The sequence below is a fragment of the Thunnus albacares genome, chromosome 2 (genome assembly GCF_914725855.1).
Source record: "Thunnus albacares chromosome 2, fThuAlb1.1, whole genome shotgun sequence".
NCBI classification, from domain to species: domain Eukaryota; kingdom Metazoa; phylum Chordata; class Actinopteri; order Scombriformes; family Scombridae; genus Thunnus; species Thunnus albacares.
In genome coordinates this window covers 31,954,334-31,979,108 of record NC_058107.1, presented here as the reverse complement: position 1 = coordinate 31,979,108, position 24,775 = coordinate 31,954,334, and the positions used below count along the sequence as shown (strand labels likewise).

At 41.1% G+C, this 24,775-nt stretch overlaps 1 protein-coding gene across 2 annotated transcripts in view; it reads left to right on the top strand.

The window, feature by feature from the left end:
* The window catches only part of kremen1 (kringle containing transmembrane protein 1), a 60,784-nt gene that overhangs the window by 19,184 nt on the left and 16,825 nt on the right, over nucleotides 1-24,775 (top strand). For both annotated transcript variants that reach the window (XM_044330662.1, XM_044330652.1), the window contains exons 2-3: nucleotides 4,209-4,371; nucleotides 13,266-13,357. In XM_044330662.1, coding sequence (XP_044186597.1) covers nucleotides 4,209-4,371; nucleotides 13,266-13,357 — 255 coding nt within the window. The remainder of the gene's footprint in view (nucleotides 1-4,208; nucleotides 4,372-13,265; nucleotides 13,358-24,775) is intronic.

Here is a 24,775-nt window from a genome sequence, read left to right as displayed (position 1 = left end):
TTAGTTTGTTGACTTTGGAAGGAAAGGAAACTTCGTATGTGCTCAGTGTGCAGCTTCCAGTTTTTGGTGGTGGCGGTGCCTCTACAAATTAACTTTTTGTGTACAATACTGTACATCCATGTTTCTCTCATACGCTCATTTTGTGTAATTTTATTATAGTGGAAATATTGCTCATGCAGTAAGCCTGTTTTGCTGTCCCCAGAGCTCCAAGCATATAATAAAGATGGAAGGAAGCTCTTTATGTCAGCCCTCTGTGAGGAAGCAGTCGTCTGTAATTATCGCTGCTTTTCATCCCTCGTAGCAAACACAACAAATAAGTGCTCTTGTGTGACCTGGCAACGCATTTCACAGAAACCATTTGTTTGTAAGCTTGTTTGTTTGTGTTCTTGAGATCACATGACCAAATCCCCGTACTCCTTTCTTTTTCTCACTCCCCCCTCTTTTCTTGGAGCATCAAGTGCATTTGAAGTTGCAATGTGGAAGTCATTAGCCACAAATCCCAACAAATATAATAACAGGGCGATTAGTTCTTTCTCAGCGATCCGCTGTTTTTCTTTTTTTCTCTCTCTCTTGTTGCCGGGGTGGTGCAGTGTTCTGTGAGCGCAAGGCTTGGTCAAGGGCGAGTCCTCCTCTTTCCTTTCCCGGACTTTCTCTATTTGTAGATCTGCATATATTTTATAGGATCCCCCATCCCCACCCCCCTTCTCTGCGTCTTTCATGCGGTGGTGGTTCTGTTTCCCATCACGGTCTATGATGAAACCACAAGAAAGCCCAGGCCCATGTGACGAGAGCGCAACAGTTGCTTGGTGACAAGGAAAGAGTGGTGAGGTGGGGGCTGGGCGTGTTCAGAGGGGAGTGGGCCTGAAGTGGTGATGGTCCAATCAGCAGATGAGCTCTTCATTTCCTCTAGGACAAGGATAAAATGCTCGTATCCACACTACTCCAACTTAAAATTGTCCTTTTCTTTTCAGCTTGATAGATGTGTGGCCGTCCGCAGGGCTCTTAAATGGTCCATTCATCTTTACGATGGCCTCACTTATCTCTGAGTCCTTGCAGATCTGCTACTTCCCATTCCCACCACAAGCAAATGGTGCCTTGAAACCACATGGAACACTCCACCGTCTCCCTCCCGGTGGCAAAACGCTGACATATTTACCATCTCATCCTGGAAAGCTAACTTGGCTGCAGCAGGGCGGGATGATTGCCAGCAGCAGCTCGTTCCAATCGGACCATGTGCAGACAAGCTCTGCTTCATCCTAAAACTCCAGAGTAAAGTTTCCTGAAGGAGGATAGGAGACATTTACAAAGTCATTTGGCCCTTTCTTTTTGATACAGTGCATTGATCAACGCTGCACACAGCCAAGTTCAGTCATTTTAATACCCGCTCTTTTCAAGGAGAAGATATTTGAAGGACGTGAGCTCATTTGGGATGCAGTTGGTTGCCCTGTGCCTGCCCGATGTTATCCTCCCTGACTGGGGCAATAACAGTCATGATTGCTTTTGGGGAGCAGTGACTCATGATTGTGCTTGTGCAATTGCCAAACTCTCAATAGCAGTGTTTCCTTCTCTTTCTTTCTGTTGCCGTGGCTGCCGGCATCAAGAAAAGAATGTAAATACAATAAAAATTCATCATCTTTTCAAAGCTATATATATCATAATGTACTGTGCATATCCAAATAACATCAGTCTTGAACGGAGCGCTCTGGTAGCCGAATGGTTTCTGCACATGCCACATAATTCAGTTCGATTCTAGCCAGAGACCTCTGTAGTATGTCATACCCTTCTCGCTCTCCTCCTGTTTCCTGTCTGCCTCTTCACTGCCCACTATCCAATAAAGACAAAAATGCCCAAAAAGTAAGATTAAAAAAAAAAGAAAAAAAACATCAGTCTTGAGCTATGTTGGTATCAGAACCAAAATTGCTTCCACATCTCCAAAATCTTCTGCAGTTAAAGCACTCCATGGTGATCACACGCAGCTAATGAGACCTGCCAAGTGTGTTATTACTGTGTTATTTAACACACCTCATCTGTCCTCTGAGTGTCAGCCCGACGATAACTTGTTTCCTCCACCCCTCTCATTCGCTCCTTCGTGTCAGGGTGGCAAGAGCGTGACCCCTGTTGTAACACCAATTAAGCTGTTTTTCTTATTTTATGAAGTTATGTTCTGCCTGAGCCACTGTCAGGTGGATTTACGATCCGGTGGTTGATATCCTTGCATGCCAAGGCAGTATTAATTTGCTAAGAGAGAGGGGAGCCATTTACAGACAATAGAGTGGCATTATAATTGTAGGAACCTGACACCCTGCAGCTCTTTGCTGCTGTTGAACTCCTGTCAGCCAGACGATGGATGGCTGATAAGCTTGACTGAACAACACAGCCGAAACAACTTTAATTAAAAGCAACTTTGGCTGACACACTGAGGATGGCCAGGGCCTCTGATTTACTAAATAAAGTGATAGCTCTACTTTTGTGGTGGATACAAGTGGCTGGAATGCATGTATGCGTGCAAACTAACAGCTATAAATATGGCAAAAACTTGGTAGAAAGTATGAGAAGCTAATTGCTAAACTCATGAAACTTTTGCAACATTTGTTTCTCGTTAGGCTCCACAATTCTATATTCATTCACTTTCCTCTAACGTAATTGACTCACAGAAATTTGATTTGTGAGTTTATTGATCTCTCGCATATTAGAAAAGAACTCTTTTTGGGCTTTTAACTGTAATAACTGATTCTGCCCAGCTCCTCTAGACCTGTGAAATGACATGTAGAGGTTGCCATCTAAGGATGGACCTGGCAACACACTACAGAAGTTGCATTACAGAGCTGTGAGGCTGAACAGCTTTGTAATCCCCCAAGAAATTTTTGTCTGTATGTGAGTTGAAAGGGGATGACAGAGATGGCAAAAGCAGCAGAGGAGAGAGGAGAAAGGGAGCAAGGAGAACAGACAATAAGATACGAGAGATAGAGAGAGAGAGGAAGTTGGGAAACTTTGGACTCAAGAGAGAGGGAGAGAGAGAGGAAGTTGGGAAACCTTGGACTCGAAAGAGAATGAAAAAGAGCCTCGGAGCACAGCTGGCTCACCAAGGGGTATAATGACTGTCATATTGCAATGCATTAGCTCATACTCAGCCCAGACAGCTTGACTTGATGAAAGGGGCCGGTCATTGGCTAACCACGTACATAGCAACAAGACCCCATGGAGACGAGCCAAACAAGCCAGTATTGTTTTTTTCCTGTTAATGTTTGATTGACAGGCATGATGTGAAATTGCTGTAATAGTTCCGCGTGCTCTTGCTTGACATTTTGAAAAGCAGACGTTAAAGTTAACACTAGAAAGTGTTACATATTTTAAGAAAAGAAAATGTATATATTGCGAAACTTCATCTTCAGATCGTTGCCCGTGTGGCATCTTTTGCGTCTACTCTTTGCATAATGCAGAGTGAAAAGCCTGTTTTCGTCCTCGTTGGTTACACTGAAGGGGTATTCTGCTCTGTCAACAGATGTAGCAATTGTGAGCACCTGCAGTACAAGTAATCATAACAGTCACATAATAAATCAATATTTTCCATCGTAATGCAATCAAAAGAGGAATTCAGTTGTAGCTAAAACTCTCTTAACAGGAGCCCCCCTGAGGCTCAGTGCGATGAGCGGTGACGGCCCATCACACTCCCATCAGCTATTGTTTATTTGAATTTTCTCTCTCAGGGAAGAAAAGTCTATCACCAGCCATGGTTTTGCCTTGGGAACTCAGCTCTCTCTCTTTCTCACTCTCTCTTCCTGACTCAGCCATATGGTTGTCATACACTTCCTGGAAATTCAAGCCATGTTTGCTTTTTCTGTATATCCGTGGGGGGGTCAGGGGGGGTTCTGTGCCTGTGCGTCAACATTAATTGAAACAATACTGTGATTGATCTTGCTTTAACACGTTTGGCCAGAACCTGGCCAAAGTCTACAGTTATTCCAGAGTTATTGTCTATGATCATTCCAAATACGTTAAAACATTTTAATAGCAAGAGAGCATTTCACTGAACCCAGATTCGGAATAAAGCAGATCACATATGTGGTTGCCTTTTACATGCCTGCATAAAAGCTCTTTCCAAGCTTTTGATTTCTATCTTAATATATGTCTAATCCCTTATTACAGACACCAGATTTTGATTTTGTTTCATTTCTCTCACTTTCTCCCTTTTATTTCTCTCCTTCCAGAGTGTTACACTGCCAACGGGGAGGACTACAGAGGCTTCCAGAACCAGACTAGCCTGCATGGTGGTAAACCTTGCCTCTTCTGGAATGAGACCTTCCAGCACCCTTACAACACACTCAAATACCCCAACGGAGAAGGCGGTTTGGGCAGCCACAACTACTGCAGGTGTGGGTTTTTTCTTTATCTGGCAGTTTACTGATTGTAATACCTGCAAAAAAGATTTACTTTTTGATAATGGTGATACAAGAAGTCATCAAATCAACTGTTACCTTAATGTTCAAGTTTTTATTTCAAATAATATGATTGTGATTGTTTGAGGAGGGGTCAGCTGATACTGTTGCTGCCTTAAAAACTAAACTGAAAAAAATTATTTTATTGAGAGTTTAGGCTTTTATGTAATGTTTTCTATCTTTTTTGCAGTTCTTCTTAATGCTGCTTATGTCCTGTGAATTTCCTGACTTTGAAAATATTTGAATGCAGTGTTTGGCAATAGGACAAACACATTATCTATAGGATAAATCTAAGAGGGACTACCACTGCTTGAGGCTGAGGCCAATGAGAAAGTGCAATACCACCAACGGCCACTAGATGCTGACTACAAAAAAATCTCTTGCTCCAACTGACATCCATTCAAAAAGCATCAATTTGTCTATAGAAATACTGAGTCAATATTTTTTTTCAACGAGTCATTGTCTCACGTCATTGGTCTCAATCACACAGGCCCTTTCATGAGTGTGTTGGTGGTCATTTTGGAAATAATTTCTCCATTAATAAGATTTGAAGACTTGTAGTAACTTTGATGTCGGCCAGGATTATGATACCTGCCCTGTTAGCTAATGTAGCTAACGTTAGCCCAAGTGTGCACCTGCTCAGTTGTTCCCAGTAAGCTAGCATTCGCTTCAGTCCGACTTAGCAGGGTGTGTTTCCAGAGCGTGTTAATGTGACACCCTGTACTTCTTATTTGGAAGGTTCTGGCTCCAAACAAAGAGATGGCGCTGACCATAAGCTGCAACTGTGGGCTTCAAATCGGCTCAAATGTAAACCAATGGGTGATGTCACAGCCTGCTACGTCCATCTTTTTAGACAGTCTATGGTTAAATCTAGGGCTGATTAAAGGTTTTGTAATGCAATGGTGTACTGCAGTTGTAGATACTGGTGTACTGCGACATACTGTAAAGTGGGTCAAAAAGCAAATGAGACCGCTCTGCAGGTTCCTGTCTCATACAGTTTGTGTGTTGATAGCACCTGTGTTTTTTGAAATTATTACCATGCGTGCTGCTGCTCTAGGTTCATTTCTTTCACAGTGGCTGCAGCCATGGGGCAAGTCAGTGAGACATTTTTCTGTAAGAAGTTTTCACTCATTTCGCTACCCAGAATTTCAAGTAAGCTTTAGCTCTGTCTGCACTGGGAGAATAACAAGGTGTTTCTCTTGTCTCACATTGTAAAGCAATCTCTTGTCATGCTGAAAATCCAGCAAATTTACCACAGAATCCTAAGCAGTGGCTCACAGTGTATTCCTGCAGTTATCTTGTTTGCTTATGATAATTATAATTTATGTAACTGATGTCAAAAATGCTGCGTGTGTTACCTTCAAAATTCATCTGTCTGAGACTGACTGATACGGATGTAAATAAGGCATTTGATTTTCAGAATAATTCAGAACCAGGTCGCTGTCATTTGGGTTTGAGAGCAGGGTACCCGCTCAGACATTCACCTCTGAATATTTTATTGGTGGTACCAAAACATAACGTTTAGCTCTGTCATCACAAGGACGCGAGCACGCTTGAAGAGTTTGTGCAAGCAAATCTCCATCATCCCTGGAATGTGAAGGGACACGGTGGCTTTGAGTGTCTTGAAAACCCTTTATATCCGTCAGTCACACTCCGAGTACAACTGTCAACGTTGTATGCATGACTGTCAAACGTGTATATTTGTAGGGTGCTGCACTCTTTTCGTGAGTCAGTTCAAATTCACCGAGACGTCCAGAACAGTGGCTTGGCCCAGATCACCAGCCATAAGAAACAGAACACCCCCTCCTCCTTGGCCCAAAGCCTCTGAAACATTTCTCTAAGTCATGGTTGTAAACTCATAACACAGCAATGCTTTGAAGTGCTGCTGGATGGATTTGTTTTTACTTGAACTGGATGGGAATTCGGAAGATTTATGAGTAGGATACAGGCAGAGGATGGAGGAAGGCTTTCCCTGCACATTAGGAGTGTATTATGTCCAACAAGCAATGCAAAATGGACATCTTCTTTGTATGGATTTGGCTGTTTTTTTGGCCACCTATGCAGTTAGCAGCTTTTCCAACTCACTGACAGCTCACAGCTTTGTTTCTTCCTGACAGAGGGATTTCTGTCACTTAGGACTGTAGCTACAAATATTCCCAGTCTCTCTCAGACACCCTCCTTGTAAAGAGTCAGTCATCAGCAGTGCAATGGGGACCAAAGTGGCCACTTCATTGTGAAAAGATGAGGGATGGCATTTATGGCATGTCTGCACAGGGTCAAGTATTTGTACATGCATCCACCCACACGTGTGTGTGTGTGCGTGTGTATGTGTGTGTGTGTGTGTGTATGTGTGTGTTTGTGTGCACATGTTGGGAACATGTATGTGCCAGTAAAGGAGAGGGTTATCCTACCACAGAGAAATGCTCATTTGTGATGTTTGATTTGCTTGATCACAGTGTTGGCTCGTGACATGGATTTTTCCAGCCATGTGGGGAACTGTCTTGGATGTCGTTGCTTAATTTGATTTGCAAATCTCCTTATTTACATGAAGTGTGTCTTGCAATTCAAATTCTGTTTCCAATATTTCTTTTGCCCCCTTTAACCTTCAAACGCTTTGAAATCTCCTCACCTGAGGCTTTTGTGTAGGTTTCTGGCTAGAACTCCACAATAGGTGGTAATTCTTAGACCAAAGGGGGAGATAGCAAAATGAAAGCGAGAAGGGGAGGGTTAAAAAAGGAGAGCCAGGGCAGTTTTGGCATGTCTGACCCTGGAGCTAATTGTGGTTTTATGAGTTGAGAGCAGAGGGCAGGGCACAGGTGGATAATGCAAAGTTGGGTGTTTAAGTAACACACGGCTCTAAGCACATATCAAATGTTGAGGTAGAGGATTACAAACTCAGTTCTCGTCCCATCGCAGCATTTCCCCCATGATTTATTCGAGAGGGCACCAGAGTGGTGCCGGAGAATTTGAATTGCTCAACTTGAATAGTTGCATTAAAAAACTGAATTTGAATCACATAATTTGAATTTGTATTGTGTAACTTGAATAATTTCATTGAAAAACTGAATCTGAATAACATAATTTGAAATTGAATTTATTTGTTTGGAACTGAATTCCAATAAACTTGAAACTGTATGTAGTATTATGAAACTGAATTCAGTTGCTCTGAAGCTGTATTTGATCCTCACTGGAAATTCAACTCTCTATATACTACCACATTCAGTTCTCACAATTTAAATTCTGTTCTTGCAATTCAGTTTCAGTTGTCTGAGACACACATCCGGTTGTTGAGGAAGAGCAATCGAGTTCAGATTCGCAGAACTCCTTTTCACGTACTGTGACGATTATTTTCTCTCAATGATATCAACGACCAATGGGAGCTAGATATATTTCGAAAGACTCAAGAATTTTCTCTGTTCTATGTAAAAACTGTAGTTTTTTGTCTTGCCGTTTTGGAGAAAAATTGCTTTATTTGAGTTTTGTGCCTGATCTGTCACCATAGTAACATTTTGGCGTAAGTGGGCTTCTGTTAATACTATCATATCGTAAATGGATCTAGTTCATTTTTGAAATTGCGCAAAAATCCCCTTCAGTTCTCTGGACATGATACTCCGAGCTGAACGCCACCAGTTTTCAGCATGTTTGTATAAACATATGAGAAACTGAATTCAATTTCATGATATGACATTCAGCTTCAAGTTTATTGGAATTCAGTTCCAAACTAATAAATTCACTTTTAAATTATACTATTCGTATAAATGATTCAAATTCAGTTTCTAGTGACACATATTTCTGCCAATAGAAAGAGCCCTTAGAGCACCCACATTTCATCTTTATAGCCTGCTATAAAATACTCCAGTGAAAACAGGGAGAAACTGTGAAGAGGGGAAATGTCACATTATTCCCCTGCAAAAAAGGAGCACAAAACCTCAGGAAAAGGACAAGAGCTCTCGTGTCTAAGCTGAGAATTAGGGAGACTCATTTCAATAGTGAATATCACATTACTTATCATGAGTGCGGTTCAATCCAGAATTCATTTCGTATCATGAAGTACAAGTAAATGATTTACTCCTAAGTCTGGTATTGAGTTTAGTTGTAACTCTGCAGTCATTCTGCACTTTTACACTTAAACAAGACACTTTCTTCATTTCCTAAGTACTTCTATGACCTTTCCGGAGTACTTCTTGACATTCACACACAAATCGAAGTCTCGATTTATAATTCATTTATTGTTCCTTCCAATCTGCCCCTAGCGTATTAGTATGAGGGTGTGAGGTGCACGACGGTTCAGTGGGTGGTTGAATAGCTTTGCCAGCCATTTCCTGGCTATTTATATGCAGGTGTGTGTGTGTACTGTAGAATTTATGAGTGTCCACTATGGCTTCTAATGCTTTTCCCTTACATAGATGAGATAATGGAAATGCCAGAGTGAATAATGCTCCCCAAGTTGATTGTAATTGAATCTCCATGATATCAGGTGCAAATCTGAGGTCAGGCAAACTGCAGCCAAGTTGTCCACCATTTGTATGACTACATTATGGTCCCAGTGCACTGCTTTGTTAAATTGAAGAAGTTAATAGAAGTGTCCCATGAGAAGATGTACTGTGTGGCACTAAAGCATCAGCCATCAACATTATAATAATCTCAGAATGCGAGTAGGAACCAATTTCATACAATGAAATGTGTCATTTAAATGTTTGGACATCTGTCTTTCATAGGTCACTTCCCCCAAATTACAAGCAAACATACATCTTTGAACCATGCAGATAGTTTTTCTTTTATTTGCCCAGGTTTTGAGATATTACAGAGGTTTCCGTCCCCACCCCAATTCAATAGAGGCGATCAGAATTTTGTTTGTGTCTACCAAAAGTTGAAAAATTACGATTAAAAAATCACATTATCTCTTTCCAGAAACAAACAAACAAAAAAAAAGAACAAAACTCTCTGAGACACATATCTATATATCTATATATCTATCTATCTATCTATCTATCTATCTATATATATATATATATATATATATATATATATATCTAGGTACCGCTAAAGGTAAGTGAGAAATTGTTCTTTTGTAATTTGGGTGAATAGACTCTTAAAAGATTCGTCAAGGAACACGGTGGTTTGTTCACCAGCACACATGACACAAGAACATCCCAACCTTGTATTTAGCGCAAGTAGACCATGAGAGAACAACAATAGACAGTAGACTATACATATCAGCTCATGACCAACAAGCCCTCTCCTTCAATACATGCATTCATGCAGTGCAGCAGCAGGCAGCAGTTTGCATGCTAAATCATCCAAGTCAATTAAAGACTCTTCTCTCAGGCAGTAAATTGCCAGACTCTGATCTGCTGTTGACCTCAAATCCCAACCCAGACAAGCTTCTCACTACCACTTTCCAATCAACATTTCTCCCACTTTACCATTCTTCAAAATGAGGCTCGTTTAGCTTTCATCTTTTTTTTTTTTTTTTTTTTTTTTACACATCTACCAGTTTTACTAAACAAAGGCAGTGTAGAATCAGGCAGTTAAGTTTAAGCTCATGAATAAAAGACTTCAGCTCTGCACACAAGAAGGATGTTATTTCCAGCATTTGCACACATAGTTTGATGTAAATTATTTAGAGATTTTTATGTGCAGGTTCACAGTGCCAGGCATTTTAAAGATGATCATAAATTTTCTGATTAAGGTATGTGGAAAATGGTTATTAAAGAAAACCTTTTGAACAGCAGCCAGCCAAGAACAGCTGTTTTTCTCGGCGTTCAGATGTGAGCCACTCAGTGCAGGCCGGAGAGCCCTGTGAGGCAAATCCAATGTGGCTATAATTGGCTCTGTACCGAAGTGTGTGGCTTACTCCGAGCAAAATGAGTCAATCAGCGTAATTGTGACAATTAAGTGTCCAAACATCTTCTGTGATGTACCTCTGGGTATAGGAGTTTTTCATAAAGCTCTTCTATACTCAGAGCCAAGCAGACCATCTCTGACGCATATGGATATAAATGCAGCCCCCCCCCCCCTTGCCTCCCCCACCAAAAAAAACCCCTAAAGACACACACACACACATATACACACTGGCAGTAACTTTTATCAGAGTGCCTCCACAAAGACCAAAGTCTGTCTCTGTGCTGCCGGGTTAAATGAATGGATTTCCGTCCATGAGGTCTGCCCTTATCTGCACTGTGGCACCTCGGCTAATCTGAGGCTGTCTGCTTTCCAAACTCTGTTCTACCCTTCCTCCCCTCACACACACACACACACACACACAGAGATACACAGGTACCTCGGGGCAGGATTGATTATGTTTCTCTGTCATGTGGGCTGGCCTGTTCACCTTATCCTTGCGGATGATGTTCCCATGCTTCTGCTAAAAGGCTGTGTACAGGTGTTTGTGTGAGAAAGAGAAGCATGAAGTGCTATTTGGGGACCAGTGGGGGAGAGTAAACACAAAAGGGGTACACCACATCATTTACTGATCAAAGATGCCGGTGGGTCAGACATGGGATGGGTGGTCTACAGAGGATGTTTTTTTTTTCTTTTAACGCTGATGGTTGTAATTCATGTCTGCCTCCTTAGGGGGTGATTAAGAAAGTGCAGTAAATTACATAAGTGGCTATAGATGAGGCCTTGGGAGTCTTATTTCAAATAGAGCTATTACCCGTTGACAGGCATGAAAGAGAGAAGGGGAGAAAGAAATAGAGAAAGGGTATATAATCCAATGTTTTGATGGTTGGACCCAGTTTTTTCTCTTTTCAGCCATTTCAGCAGAAGCCTCAGGCTAAACAAACAGGTGTCTGCCTCTGATCTGGGTGGAGCAACAAACAGATATGGGCTCATGATACGGTGCTGAAATTTACTGGAAAACAAGGCTGGTTTGCTGTGAACATGAGAATATTTCAGGTTCGGGGTCACAAGAGAAAGTCAGGGTTGTTTTGATGGCAGGATGCTAGAATAAATATTAGATAACAATGTGACTAGATGAGTTCTTTCTTCACACATTTCTGTTGCTGTCAGGGTGCAAGAGAGAGGGATAACTGATTGCCACATAATGAGAGTGAAAAGCTTTAAGGCACTTAAATTTGAGTTCAACCCAAAAAAGTCTTTACAACGACATCTTTGTCAGTACCTCATTCTGAGTGTGAAAAGAGAGGAGGAAACTCAGGATACTGTTTTTGATAGGAGAAGAAAAGAAATGGAAACGCCCTTCACAACTTTGTTCACAAAAGGCGAAATGGGATAGTGCAGCGCCGCGGGGCTTTTTCGAGATGCTACAATGAGGTGTGTCAAAAAAGAAGAGAAAAGGTCTCTGGCGATTACAGTCAGGGTTGAAAAAAATAGCTATGTCATCTTAGAAGGCTTTTTTAGTTGACGGGGTGTGTATTTTTACAGTCACAGTAATCCTGAAATAGAGCTTAAAGAGCTGAAACAGCACTAAGAGGAGCTCCCGCTGCATTTGATTTCATTTATCTGCTATTAAAAGGGTCATGATTAACAAGGTTGCATTATTACCCTGGAGATATGGAGCCTGCACAACGCTTTTAGGTATTTCTATGTTAAATCCTGCTTCTCATTGCTTTTGTAAGTGAAACTGAAAAGCAAAAGCACCGAGGGGCCTGTCAGCCTTATTATGATGGGTTAAAAGTGCCTTGATGAGGTTCAAAAGAAGCTGCGGACTCAGACAAAAGCTTTGCCCCATCACCCATCCCTTTTTCAGGTCTGTGTCTGACCCAGAACAAAGAGCCTCCCCCTCCACCCCTCCCCGACCTCTAACCATCTCCACCCATCAAGACCCATTGGCCTGGCCCTTAACTGACATGCATGGTCAAGCCTCCAGAGTGCCGAGGAAAAGGCTAAACCAACAAGCGCCAAGGGGTGCTACTGGGGATGATTGACACAGCCAAGATAATCTCCCCCTCGGAAACACTATTGAGCATTCAGCCTTCTGCAGCAGGGTTTTCAGTTGATAGCCTGTCATTGTCTTGTTGTTTTTTGCCCTCATGTCCCTCCTATCATTCTTTCTTCCCTTCCTTTCCTTTCTTTTTAACCTTCAACACCTGCCCGACGCACCTCTTAAACTACAACCACAATCTGCAAATGCAGTTTGTGTGGGGAAATAATGTGCATCCTCACAAGTTTTTTCATTCCAAGATCTCTGTCCACACTTAAACCACCAAACATTTGAAACATTGCTAAATATCATCCTGATTATGTTTTGGTTGGCCAAAAAACAAAAACAAAAATGTGCATCACAACCAACATCTGGTAAGGAGTAGGAAAAACACAACCTGTTTACTCTGTTTTGTCCCCTTGAAATACAGCAGTTTTCATACGTTTGTTGTTATCGTTTACATTTTTTTAAACTGTTTGTGTTGCTGCAGCTGAACGAGCAAAAAAGAGTGATTTGATTACAGCTTCTAAATGCTTCTTGTTAACCAGGAAAACAGCAGTTTTCTGAGCTGCTGCATTCAAACATCAAGCTACACTATTTTATGATATGTGAAGACATCTGACATAAACATGAATACAACTGTGTTGTGTGTTCAGTTAAATTGGATATGAAATTGAGAAAATGAGAAAATCACAGAGTGGGTTAGAGACAATAGAAAGTTGACAGTGTCTGAGCAGATACATGTCATATTTTTCCAATTTGACACAAAAATGCAAGGCTGGTGTTGTTGCATTTCGCTGGTTTGGAAGGAGGTTTTCAAAAGCTCAATTTTGTGAGAGAAAAAAAAAAAGAGATGCCAAAAAGGAGAGAAAAAGCTGTTTTTCAGCTTTAAACAACTTTGTGTGTACATGGTCTTAACATTTTGGCCCGTATCTCTGCAGGAATCCTGACGGGGATGTTCAGCCGTGGTGCTACATTGCAGATCATGAAGACGGGATCTACTGGAGATACTGCGACATCCCTACATGCCAGAGTAAGAGACTGCAACTCCTTTTTCTCTTTCTGTCTCTGCCCTTCCATGCCCCCGGGGGCTATATCATGGGCACACGGACCAGCCACTTTCATTGCTATGCTCATCTGCTCGCCTGCTATGAATAGCTTTTATAGACTGTATGGCTTGTACACAGCTATTATCATCTAAAAAATGCCTCTAATTGCCTCTCGTCACCCCTCCTCCTGCCATGCCTGGGCCTGCCCCTACTTTAATGCGAGCTGTCAATCACTGCCTCTGTGTGTGAGTATGCATGTGTGCGTTTTTTGTACGCGCGATCATAAGTTTCCCCTTTGGCTTTTCAGCTTGTTTTGACAGGCTTTTTGATGTGAGTGATTATGTGCATCTACCTGTTTGTGGATATATTTGGATGATTTGTTCACATGTGGGTATGACACTGTCCCGGTCCAGTTATGCCTGGATAGATGTGTGATGGACTGTTTGGTTAGGGAGACTCCGTGCTTCTGTGTGTCTTCTCTACCAGTTTGGCACACATTTACAAAGAGCTGCTTGTCTTTAATCACATTACTTTCATTCCCTCCACCTTTTTAATCACTGCTGTTGAAAACAGACTCATGTGGATCAACCTACACTGTTTTTGATGCCAAAGATCAGAATTCCTGCAGAGGAGATTGAGATCCAGCGATTTGCTGCGAGCATGTTTGTTTTCTCAAGTAACTGTCACAAATGGTTATATTTCTTAGGTAATTAGAGAGTTCTATGCTATTTAAAAATCATGTGTTTTTCACTTTTATTCTCTCTTAGTACATGGTGGTTTAGATCAGAAGAGTTATTGCATTAGTACCAAAAGAATCTGGTGACTGAACACATTGCAAAAGATAAAGATGGCTCTTGAATGTCAGCCAAGTGGAACACAAATTCTTTTTAACTGAAATAAATATTTCATTTCTTTAATCATGAATTACATTCCCCTTTCTTATGTAATCAATCTTTACTCTTTTCCTGTTTTTTTCTCTGACATTAAACATTCATTCTCTCTATTTCTTTTCTTTTATTTATTTTTTTTAATGCCAGTGTTATCTCACCTTCTGGCTATTGCAGTGGGTCTTTAGGGGGAGATAGCATCAGTATATGCCACATAGATGTGGTATACATCATCTGAAAGCTGGGAACATGAAGATTAATTTGAGATGCAGCTCAGCACTATGTGTCAAGTCATAAAGCTGTTATAAACATTGTGTTCTGGTTAGGTGCCTATTCAAAATTTGAAGGTTTAGAGTGTATAAGGGCTAAGAACATTATGATGGAAGTATATGATGATCATTCCCATGCTCAATTATGTCTCATAAGTTGGTGCAGCAATTTTTTGACGTTCAGCGATTTCTGTAAGAATTGCATTTTTCATCCTCTAAATGCGCTAGGTCTCTACCTTTTGGTTATGTGTGAGGCTGTGATTATCCCAGAGGTCACAATAGGTCATTTTATACAGTGAGGTCAAGTTTCAAAAAATGGTCTCACTACAATGAAATGGCTACTGTGGGGACTAACATCATCACACATGAATAAATGGGCAATGAATAATGGACTCATTGAATCCTCAAGAGTCTCAGCTTTCCAGTCATACCCAATTTATGCAATTCCAAGACTGTTTAGGGACTGCAGTTGCAGAAATATTCAAATACACCATTTTTAGAATAGGTGAAAATAACACATTTGTACCGCATGCGAAAAACTGCATAATTTTTGTCAAAAACTGCATGGCATTAGCATAAAGTGGGCATGTCTGTGAAGGGGAGTCTCATGGATACCCACAGAACACATTTTCATTCAGATATCTTGAGTTGAGAGGTCAAGGGATCTTTTTGAAAATGGCCATGCCAGTTTTTCCTTGTCAAAATTTTGCCTAACTTTGGAGCATTATTTAGCCCCCTTCCTAACAAGCTAGCATGACGTGGTTGGTACCAATGGATGCCTTAGTCATTTAGTTTGATATATTCACTTCTTCACTGTAGTTTGAGGTTAATGTGCACTTGAGGTGGACACTAGTGATTGGGGAACAGGGAACAGACTTTCTTGTGACTTTTCATCGTAGTAGGTACACTGTACCGCTAGGTCTCGAGAACCCCCCTCCGCCCCCTATAGCCATCCCACCATTATACTGTCTGAGTAGATTTTTGACTAAAGGCTGCTGTTTGAATAGCCCAGGACCCATTAACCCATCTGATAATGGCTGTTGGCTGGATGGCTTGTGTGTATCCATGTATTTATCCATGACGTTTTTTGCATGTGTGAATGATTTCATGTGTATAGGAGCTTGTGTGTATACCATTAGTCTTTTGACTGACCTATTTCAGACAACTGTCAATTTAACTCAGCATTTCCCGGCCGATATCCCAAACCTTTGTGGTTTCAGAGGAAAGAGGAGAGCAGCCCACACCGTCTCTGTTTGGAGCCAGGCTTGTCCCTTATCTTTGGTAAAATTAGGCCAGCTTTTGTTCCAGATGGGTTTGCCATGTGCTGGTTCAGCCTTGTTTTTGTCTAGGATCCAGGACTGCACAGCGTGTAACCCATCCTTGCGACATGTGGCCCATTTCTAATGGCTGAGAGCTTCGCCTGTATCAAATCCTGTCTTACAGGAACATTTCTCTTTCTTTTAGGGCATTAAGAGTTATGCAGAACCCTGTAATGTAAGAAAAAGAGATGAAGCTTGCTGTGAGCCAAGCATCCAGTGTCTTGAAAACATGCCTGTTCAGTAGAGACGGTTTCTCCCTGCAGGGATATGAGGGACCTTTCAGACACGAATGCTCTGTCTCATCTATTGTGAAACCACAATCGCCACAGGGTGCCTCACCTTCTGGCGGTGCCTGTTCTCAATCTGCTGCGCTTGAAAGCTTTCAAGCTGCCAAGTGAGAGAATGCTGATGCTCTCTCAGTGTCAGTGTTCTCACATGCGGCTGGCAAAGAAAGGCTGAAAAACACTGTGGTGTGCCAGAGAAAGGGCAACAGTGGTCTTTGTTTTCATTTTGTCTGGCTTTTTGTTTTGTCTGTGCCCTCGTTTTGTCTACTTTTTTTGCTTATGTTTGATGTTGCGTGGTTGGTAGTTGGTGGCCACTTGCTGAGGCACCTGGAGCCTGCCAACGGTCAGTCTGTTATCCAGCTGGGTTCCCTGTCATCTAGGGTCATGCCACCCTGGTGAGGGTGACACACCCTGGTGGAGCGCAAACTGCCAGGCAGGTCACATGAGGCCAGAAACACATAGTCTGACAGTGTGGATTACAGTGTAGGTCACGACATTTGTTGATCCTAGTAATCCCTCATGGCAGCAGTTATCATGCGGTGGAATTATCTAAGCATTTCAAAAAGGCATGCTGTCAAGGCACATCGTCTACTGTACAAATTGACATTTCCACGGTGCACGTTGTCCCGGGTCCTTCTCATTTCCAGGCCACTAAATGCTCAGCTAAGCATAGCCTTGTCATGATTGTTATTTATTGAAATCCAGTTCCTGTGTAGCAGACCAGCCTAAAAACTAAAACTTCTAAAGGATGCATTCCCCTACGTTGAACCGATTAACTTGAGCTGTGTTGTAACAAACATTTATATTTATTGTTAAGTTCAGTTTTCTCTATAGGCTAGTTCAGTACTGATGCATTTGTGTAAAACATAATGTCAGGCTTCAATGTGTAGGGCAGAAAAGGCTTATTGTTGTCTTACAAAGAATGCACATTCTAATGAGGTGTGAGGAATTTACCAGTGGAGCCTCTGGCCAAACCAGTAGGTTCACCAGATACAAACTATAGCTGACAGCTCAATCCATTATTACAGGAGTTTTTAGTTTTACACAGACACAGTCAGACGGTTCCTGGAAGGTCTTGAACATTTGGTTTTGGTTATATGTCCATTTGCATTACTGATTAATGTGATGACAAAGGATTTGTTTGGGATTTTAAAGACAATCCAGTCCGTAAAGTAATTTTGTTAAGTGTTAGTAAAACCTTACAAATTTAAAATTTATTTTCATAGCTCTGTATGTGTCAGTGTTGTGATACTGTGGTATCTGTAGATGTCAAAACACTTGTTAACAAGAGGATCAGCTCTATAATTAGAAAACATTTGACTGATTTGACCAGTGAAAATGTGATGGATCCTGTTGACCGTCTATCCTTTTAAAAAACTTCCTTTCTTATAATGTTTCATACTGGCAGGACATTTTGTTTTTTGTTGGCTCCTTTAAGCTGACATGCATTTACTTGACGATATGCCCCGGCTGAATTTGATTGACACAGAGTGAAACTGTCAGGGTTAAGTCCTACAGCGTTTGCCAAGACAAAGACGGTTTGATCTGCACGTTGGGAACTCATCTCTCAACAGCACAAGAAAAACTTGTTGTGCCACTGTGTTTTCTTGCAATGGAGAAATGTGGAGCAGCTATGAGGTTTTCCCCTGTTTCAGTACAGTCCTAAAGGGATAGTTTACAGCACAGTAAGCGTTAAATCCACATTGACGTTTATCCACCTTTTCTTCTTTTTTTTTTCTCAAACTTAATTTTTCCAACAATTCTTGACATTGAGCAGAGTTGACAGGTATTTACAAACAAGAGTAAACCTCAATACATATCCTTTTTAAGCATTCATAGTCCCAAGTAGGAGGAGTCCATCTTTGTAGAAATATGTCCATTTTCATTTGTAAATGTGCCGTCATGCATTCCATTGTGTATACCTGTTTTAGTCTTATCCAGTCTAGTCCATTGAGTTATGTTTGTTGACAGTACTTTCATCCAGTTTATTGCTGTTAAATTATCTATTTTTTTTATCAATATGATACCATATGTTTACAGTATCTTCTTATTTAACACAGTATTATTGTTGGTGACATACCTGCTGTGTTGGGTAATGAGACTCTGTACGTCACAAGTCCTGTACACTACTTTTGTGATATTTTAAGATAGTCCTTTGTTATAGACCTGTCACTGTGTTTGCACTTCAACTTTTAACCAACTTGACATATGACTTGAATTCCTCACTTACAGTAGGTCATACTTTCATCTATCTGAACAATCGAGGCAATGTCTGATTAACCTTGTCTGTCACCGTCAAACAATAGTCTCAATACCAGAGGCACTACATCCATCCGTCTGGCAAGCTAACCAGCCACACCTTGAAGACATTAAAACAAAGTAGTTATGTGTTTGGCCCAAGATTTTATTACTGAACGCTGAGGAAAATATGCAGTGATGAGATATTGCCTTCATTAAGGGTGATTTATGAAGCTGCTAAATGGCACTTTGAAGTTGTAGGACACCTGAGTCAACCTCCAGCGAGTCATGAATGAATCTGACCAGAGATCTGTGTCCAAGAACGACTAAGCTGCTCTTGTTCAGTGTTTTGGGATGAAACTGAGCTGTCCAGGCCAGGGTTTTACAGGGTTTCACACAAGTCTTTTTTGAAGTCTGCCTCCATTGTTGTAAATGTCTGTCTTTTCTTCTCAAATACAAGCTGTTAAATTTACTGTTTTCTGCAATAAAAGAACTCCACTTCCTTACGGTTAAAAAAGATCTCCACTTCGAAACAAACGTAGTAGAAGTGCTGTAATCAAAATAGGGCTGTGATTATTGATTATTTTCTTTATCAGTTAATTTATGGATTCTTTTTTTATTTCTATGATATGATATATTCATAGATTTTCCTCTGGCGCCACCATGAGGTTGACATTTTTGATTTTTAGCCAAATGTCTCCACAACTATTGGATAAATTGCCATGAAATTTGGTGCAAACATTCCTGGTCAAACATTCATGGTCCCCAGATGATGAATCCTAATGACTTTTGGTAATCCCCTGACTTTTCCTCTAGCTCTACCAGCAGGCAGAGGTCCAGTGAAATGTCTCAACAACTATTGGAGGGAGTACCGTGAAATTTGGTTCAGACATTCACGTCCCCCTCAGGAGAAACTGTGACTACTTAATGATAATAACTTTATTTATGCAGTACTTTTTAAAACAGCATTACAAAGTGCTTTAGACAGGAAAAACAAAAAACAGATCACAATTAGATCAAATCCAGCAAATAAAGGTGTAGAGAATACAATAGGAACAGCCAGAAGGGCCCTGACTGAAGTGACACCCAGAGCCATTGAATTCTTGGCATTTATGCTTAGTAAAGGACTTAAAATGATACAAGTTAAGCTGAGTCCAAATCAGTTCCAGGGCCAGACATAGTGCGGTTTGAGACAAGAACAGGTCCAAGTGGTGTCAAGCCAAGTCAGGACCAGATTAAACCCGTCACCAAAACCGTCAATAAGCATGTAAAAAGTAAAGCCTCTTAAAGAAGACAAAGTGTACCTTTCTCTGCACCAGCTACAGTAGGTGCGTCCAACAATGCATGGATTATATAATACACACATGTCTTATTCCTTAAATAACAGCGTTGTAAAGAAAATGAAAAAAATGTGGATCAGGTTGTAAAAAGATGCATCTTTGAAGATTTTATGATAGGCAGGAAAAGTCAACTGAACAAGCTTGAGTCAAAATAAGCAAGAGGCCGAGACAAGTCGAACATGTTGGACATGTGGTCTGGAAATGGATCCCAGACTGAAGTACCACAGCCTTGCCTCGTGGCTGTTGTGGTTGCCTGAACCATAGATGCTTTCAGGTTCTGTTATTGCAGTATTTATCTCACTCTCTGCCATTGTTTTCAGAGGCTGAATAGTTCCCCTAGGTGGTCTTGTACCAGCTTTCACCACAACCAACCCTCGCAACCAGCATACTGAGGCAGGTTCAGGCATCACTGTGTGGAGAAGGGTGTGTGTGTCTGTTGTGTTTGTTCCTGTACTTTTGACAGTGTAAAAACAGCTCTGAGATTTAGACTTCTTTTAGATTTCACAGAGAGGATATTTTTATGAAGTGAGGTCATTTTGACCATTCCTCAATTCATTTAGAGGCTATTGTAGGTTAGAGTACAATTAAAGAACTAACAGTAAAGGTCAGTCATGTTGTTGATGGTTATGTTTTGGCTATGTGTTCTTAAAAAAGGCAAATGGTTGACCTGTTCTTCTGCTTAAAGATTCATACAGTTATAACAGATGTGCTGACAGAGCCAACAAAGAAGAGGCTTATCATGTGGCTCTTCTTGAAAGAGCTACATTCATAAAGAGTCACTTTCATATAATCCAATGAACAAAGTAAATAGAGGGGCCTCTGAAGGATAGAAATAATGTGTGTGCACACGCGCATGCAATCAATGTCCAAAATTATCTTTTTGGCCTCACCGCCGTCAACCTTTAAAAACTTACCTACCAAGATGATATTTTTTACCAACCAAATTAATTCATATACATTTTTTATAAAAAAAAATATGCCAACCTCAGAGTAATTTCATGTATAAAATACAGCAGGTGTTGTGAGAGTAGATTTAGAGTTCTATTTTAAATCCTGCACCCTCATACAATGGGACTTTTTGTCTTGTTTTTTCTTGCCATTGGCCTCACACTGACTGTGTGCCTCCACATGGGGATGAAGTAAACTTCCTGCTAATATTAGACTCAATCGGCATCCACAAAGACACAGAAAGAAAGCTTTGAAGTTGTTTAGGGACTACAGCTTTAAAGCAGCAAATCAGGAGCCTGTGAAAAACACAGACATACAAAGACTGTACACAACTGAGACTGACATTTTGAGTTCTGCAGAGGCAAATTTTGGAGACTTTAAGGCACTGACGTCTGTCGGTTTGACGCGTCCCCTTTCACCTGCATTAGGTCTGTCCTTACCTGGGGAAGAGGGAGGGGGAGCTTTGAGCATTGTTATCTTCTTCTGACCTCTGACCTCCTCATGGCTCCACCCATACCTGCCCTCAGGAAAAATACCTGCCTGCAGTGCTGTGAGGAAACTCTCAGACAGAAAGTAGAGACTCTCACAAAAACAAACCAGAGAACATCACGTAGATTTAATCTTCCAGCCTCTCTCTCTGGCTCCTTCCTTTTCTCAACATAGCTGGGGTTAAATCAGCTAGGGCCATTAGGGAATTAAAGGTATTGATTACGAGGAGAGCCGGTTGTGTAGAATGTTTGCTAATGAGAAGAAGTAAATGGACATTGTTTAGTTCTTGTCTTGGGGAAGAGGAGGAGATGAATAGTGGGTCAACCGATTTTGAGGGCTCATAGCCAAATGTAGACCAGCATGACTCTGCACAAGTGCAATAAATGTAATTTTGTTATTGGATATTGTTCAGCAAGTTTTTCCCTGTGCATGTGCATTTTGCATATTTAAGCCAAACTTGATTAAAATTAATTTGCATAGTCGATATACTTTTTAATCGTGGAAAGTAAGACTGTGACAGTGTGGTACAAAACCGGATATGTTGGCAACAACTGTCCATATTTTCCATTAAATTAACTATGGATAATGACAGTCCAAAGAGGATGAATCCTAATGTTTTTGCTGACCACCTGACGAGTGTCTCATAGGCCAAAAATTCTCCACAAGACACAAAAAATCGAAATGTCCAAATCTAAATCTATAGACTGTTGTGAAATTATGCCCCCCAGAAGATAAATCTGTCTGATTTCTTCTTAAGCATTACATTAACTTCTGTATTGTACTACCCTCAAAGCCAAAATATCAACTTTGCACACATGACATAGTTTATAGTTTATAATAATCTAATGGGCATGTTTGCCACGAAATTTACTGAGCACATCAATATTCCCCCCTTTAACAAGCCCCTTTGATTAACGACCACATGTCTTTTTCTCTTGCTCCATCCTCAAAACGAAAAAGTTATATGATTAGTTCCAGGACTGATAAAGCTCTAAAAAAAATAATCAGCATGTTGTTCATTACTTTCATACTGGGGGATGTGATGGCAATTGCAGCTTGTAGGGGCCACTCATGGTGCCTTCAGCTGTAAGTCTGGTTGTACATACACACAAAGATTGTTTCAAACAATGGCTGGAACCATGCTTTTTCTCTCTCTTTCCAGTGTTGTGTCTCAGTTCGGGATAAAACAAATTGTCGATCAAGCAATTAGTCTTTTCAAACATCGTTAGGTTTTGTATTGTTGGTTGGACAAAAGAAGGAATGTGATTAGATAAACTTTAGGAAATTATAGAGTCCATTTCCCACTATTTTCTTCCATTTTATAGACCAATCAATCGAGAGAGTACTCAGCAGATTAATCGATAATGCCTTGGGATGAATTATGTGCAACATCTCCTAATTGGAATTAGAAAAACATCATATCATATGTCACATGTGAGGGAACGTGACAGAATTTGGACTTTTTTTTTGGAATTTCTTTTTCACATTGGTGGCGACTTATTCACTGTCATCGACATCCAGATAACCAGGACGACGTGCCGCGGTAGACAAACGAGAAGTCAATCTCTTTGGAAGTGAATGATGATAAATGGAAGTGCGCCGCCATGCTTATCTGATGCCCCGAGGTGGTCACAAAGTGTCTGCTCATCTTTTCATCTCCCAGTCGCCCGGGTATCAGGTCCCCTGGGACTCCTCGGGACATTGGTTATTTGGTTTGTCAGGTGAGGCAGAGTGATGCAGTGTGGCGGCCATTTTTCATCTCTTCTCTGCATTGTTCGGCCTGGTCTCTGAGAAGGCACTAATTATTTATTTAAAGCTCCGGCTCTTCCCTCTTCCCTCTAATTAGATGGTTAGTCACTCTCCCAGGGCCCCGGGCTGGGGCATTGATCTCCTCCATCCCAATCTTGTTGTAACACAGCCTCCACTGCACACACACACACACACACACACATACAGAAATGTTTAAAGGGTAAGGCTGGTTATTTGCTATATTTTTCTTATTGTCAACAAATCTCATGTGCAGAGCCAAACCAACAATGAATTGATCTGTTTACAAGTATTATATGTGTATTCAAAGCCTGATATATCTTATTCCTCTGTGCCGTAGACCTCCATTGTTGTAGAAAAACTATTGAAAACACTCTCGCTGAGCCACACTGTTGCATTGGGCGACTGTTCCTTCTCCCCAAAGAGGAGTAGGCACGGTAGTTTGTGTAGAAATGCCTCCAAAGAGTAATAACAGCAAACATGTTTTCAGTCTACTACATAGTATATTGGACTAGTAACTTAAGTAGAAAGTCAAGAGGTTGCGATATGTTGCGCAACAAGTTAACAGAACCGTGTTCCCGCACATACTGAGTTCAGCCTTACACTGAAATACTCTCCGGAGACTGAAAATGCCATCGCTGTCATTTGTCTTTGGAGCCATTTCCAAACAAACTATCCCTCCCAAATTTTTTCAGGGCCAAGGAACATGTCACCCGATGCAACAGTGTGGCTCATTGATGTGTATTTAATAGTCTTTGGACAACAATAGAGGTCTACGGCACAGAGGGATAAGATATAGGATTTGGATACGCGCGCGATACTTCTAAGTAGATCAATTTGTTGTTGGTTTGGCTCTGTACATGATCTTTGTTTACAATAAGGAACATATAGAAAATCAGCCAGCCGTATCATTTAAATGGGATAAAAGAGGACGTACAGATACAGTAAACATGCACATACCGTACTGACATACAGAGTCTCCCTCTCACGCACACATGCACACAAATACCTGGTTTTCACTGACACTCACTCAGCCCAGCAGCGTGTCTTGAACATCTCACTAGCAAAGTCAGTCAGTCACATACAAATACTTCTCTGGTTCTGCCCAATAATAAGTCCTTTATTGTCTAACTGTAAGCTGTTCCCATTTACATGCGGGAGAGAATTTATGATCACCATAGAAAAACAAAGCATAAACCCAACAGAAAAACATAATAGCAACTCCCACCTACTTACAAACAATGCTGAGTTTCCAGAAATGATCGTCCTGGGGGAGTTTGTGGGATATTTCACTGTTTCTTCTGTGTTCTCCCAGGCTGCGGTGCAGTCGACAAGACTAATCATGGGCTTGATGAAATGCAGCAGCTGTATTTGTTTATGTATTCAATATACTGTACTACAAAGGGAGTAATAAATGGGGCAGAGACACAATGAAAGGGAGACAGAGCGAGGAATAACGGCAGAGAGACAGAACTGGATGGAGGGAGGAAAAAAAAAATCACATAAACACCGACTGTGATAAGTGTTGTTTCCTTGGTTTGTTGCACTTAGCATTCCTGGGAAGGCAGTGTATGTTCCAGATGTGTGCGCGTGTGCGTATGTGTGTGTGTGTGTGTGTGTGTGTGTGTGTGTACATCAGAGTTGAATGGTTAACCTGCTGGTGGTGCATTAATGGGCTGGTGGGAGTGTTTCGAAGGCTCCAACATACCTGTGTTTTAAATTACTTGTATCAAGCCTTTTAGCACTTGAGGAATGTGCCTTTAAAATCCCATTTCTCCTCTTTTGACCTCACTGCTTAAACAATCCCTTTACTAACGTGGAAGCACTAATCACTTTTTTGTCTCCGGTTACAGTGTAATTC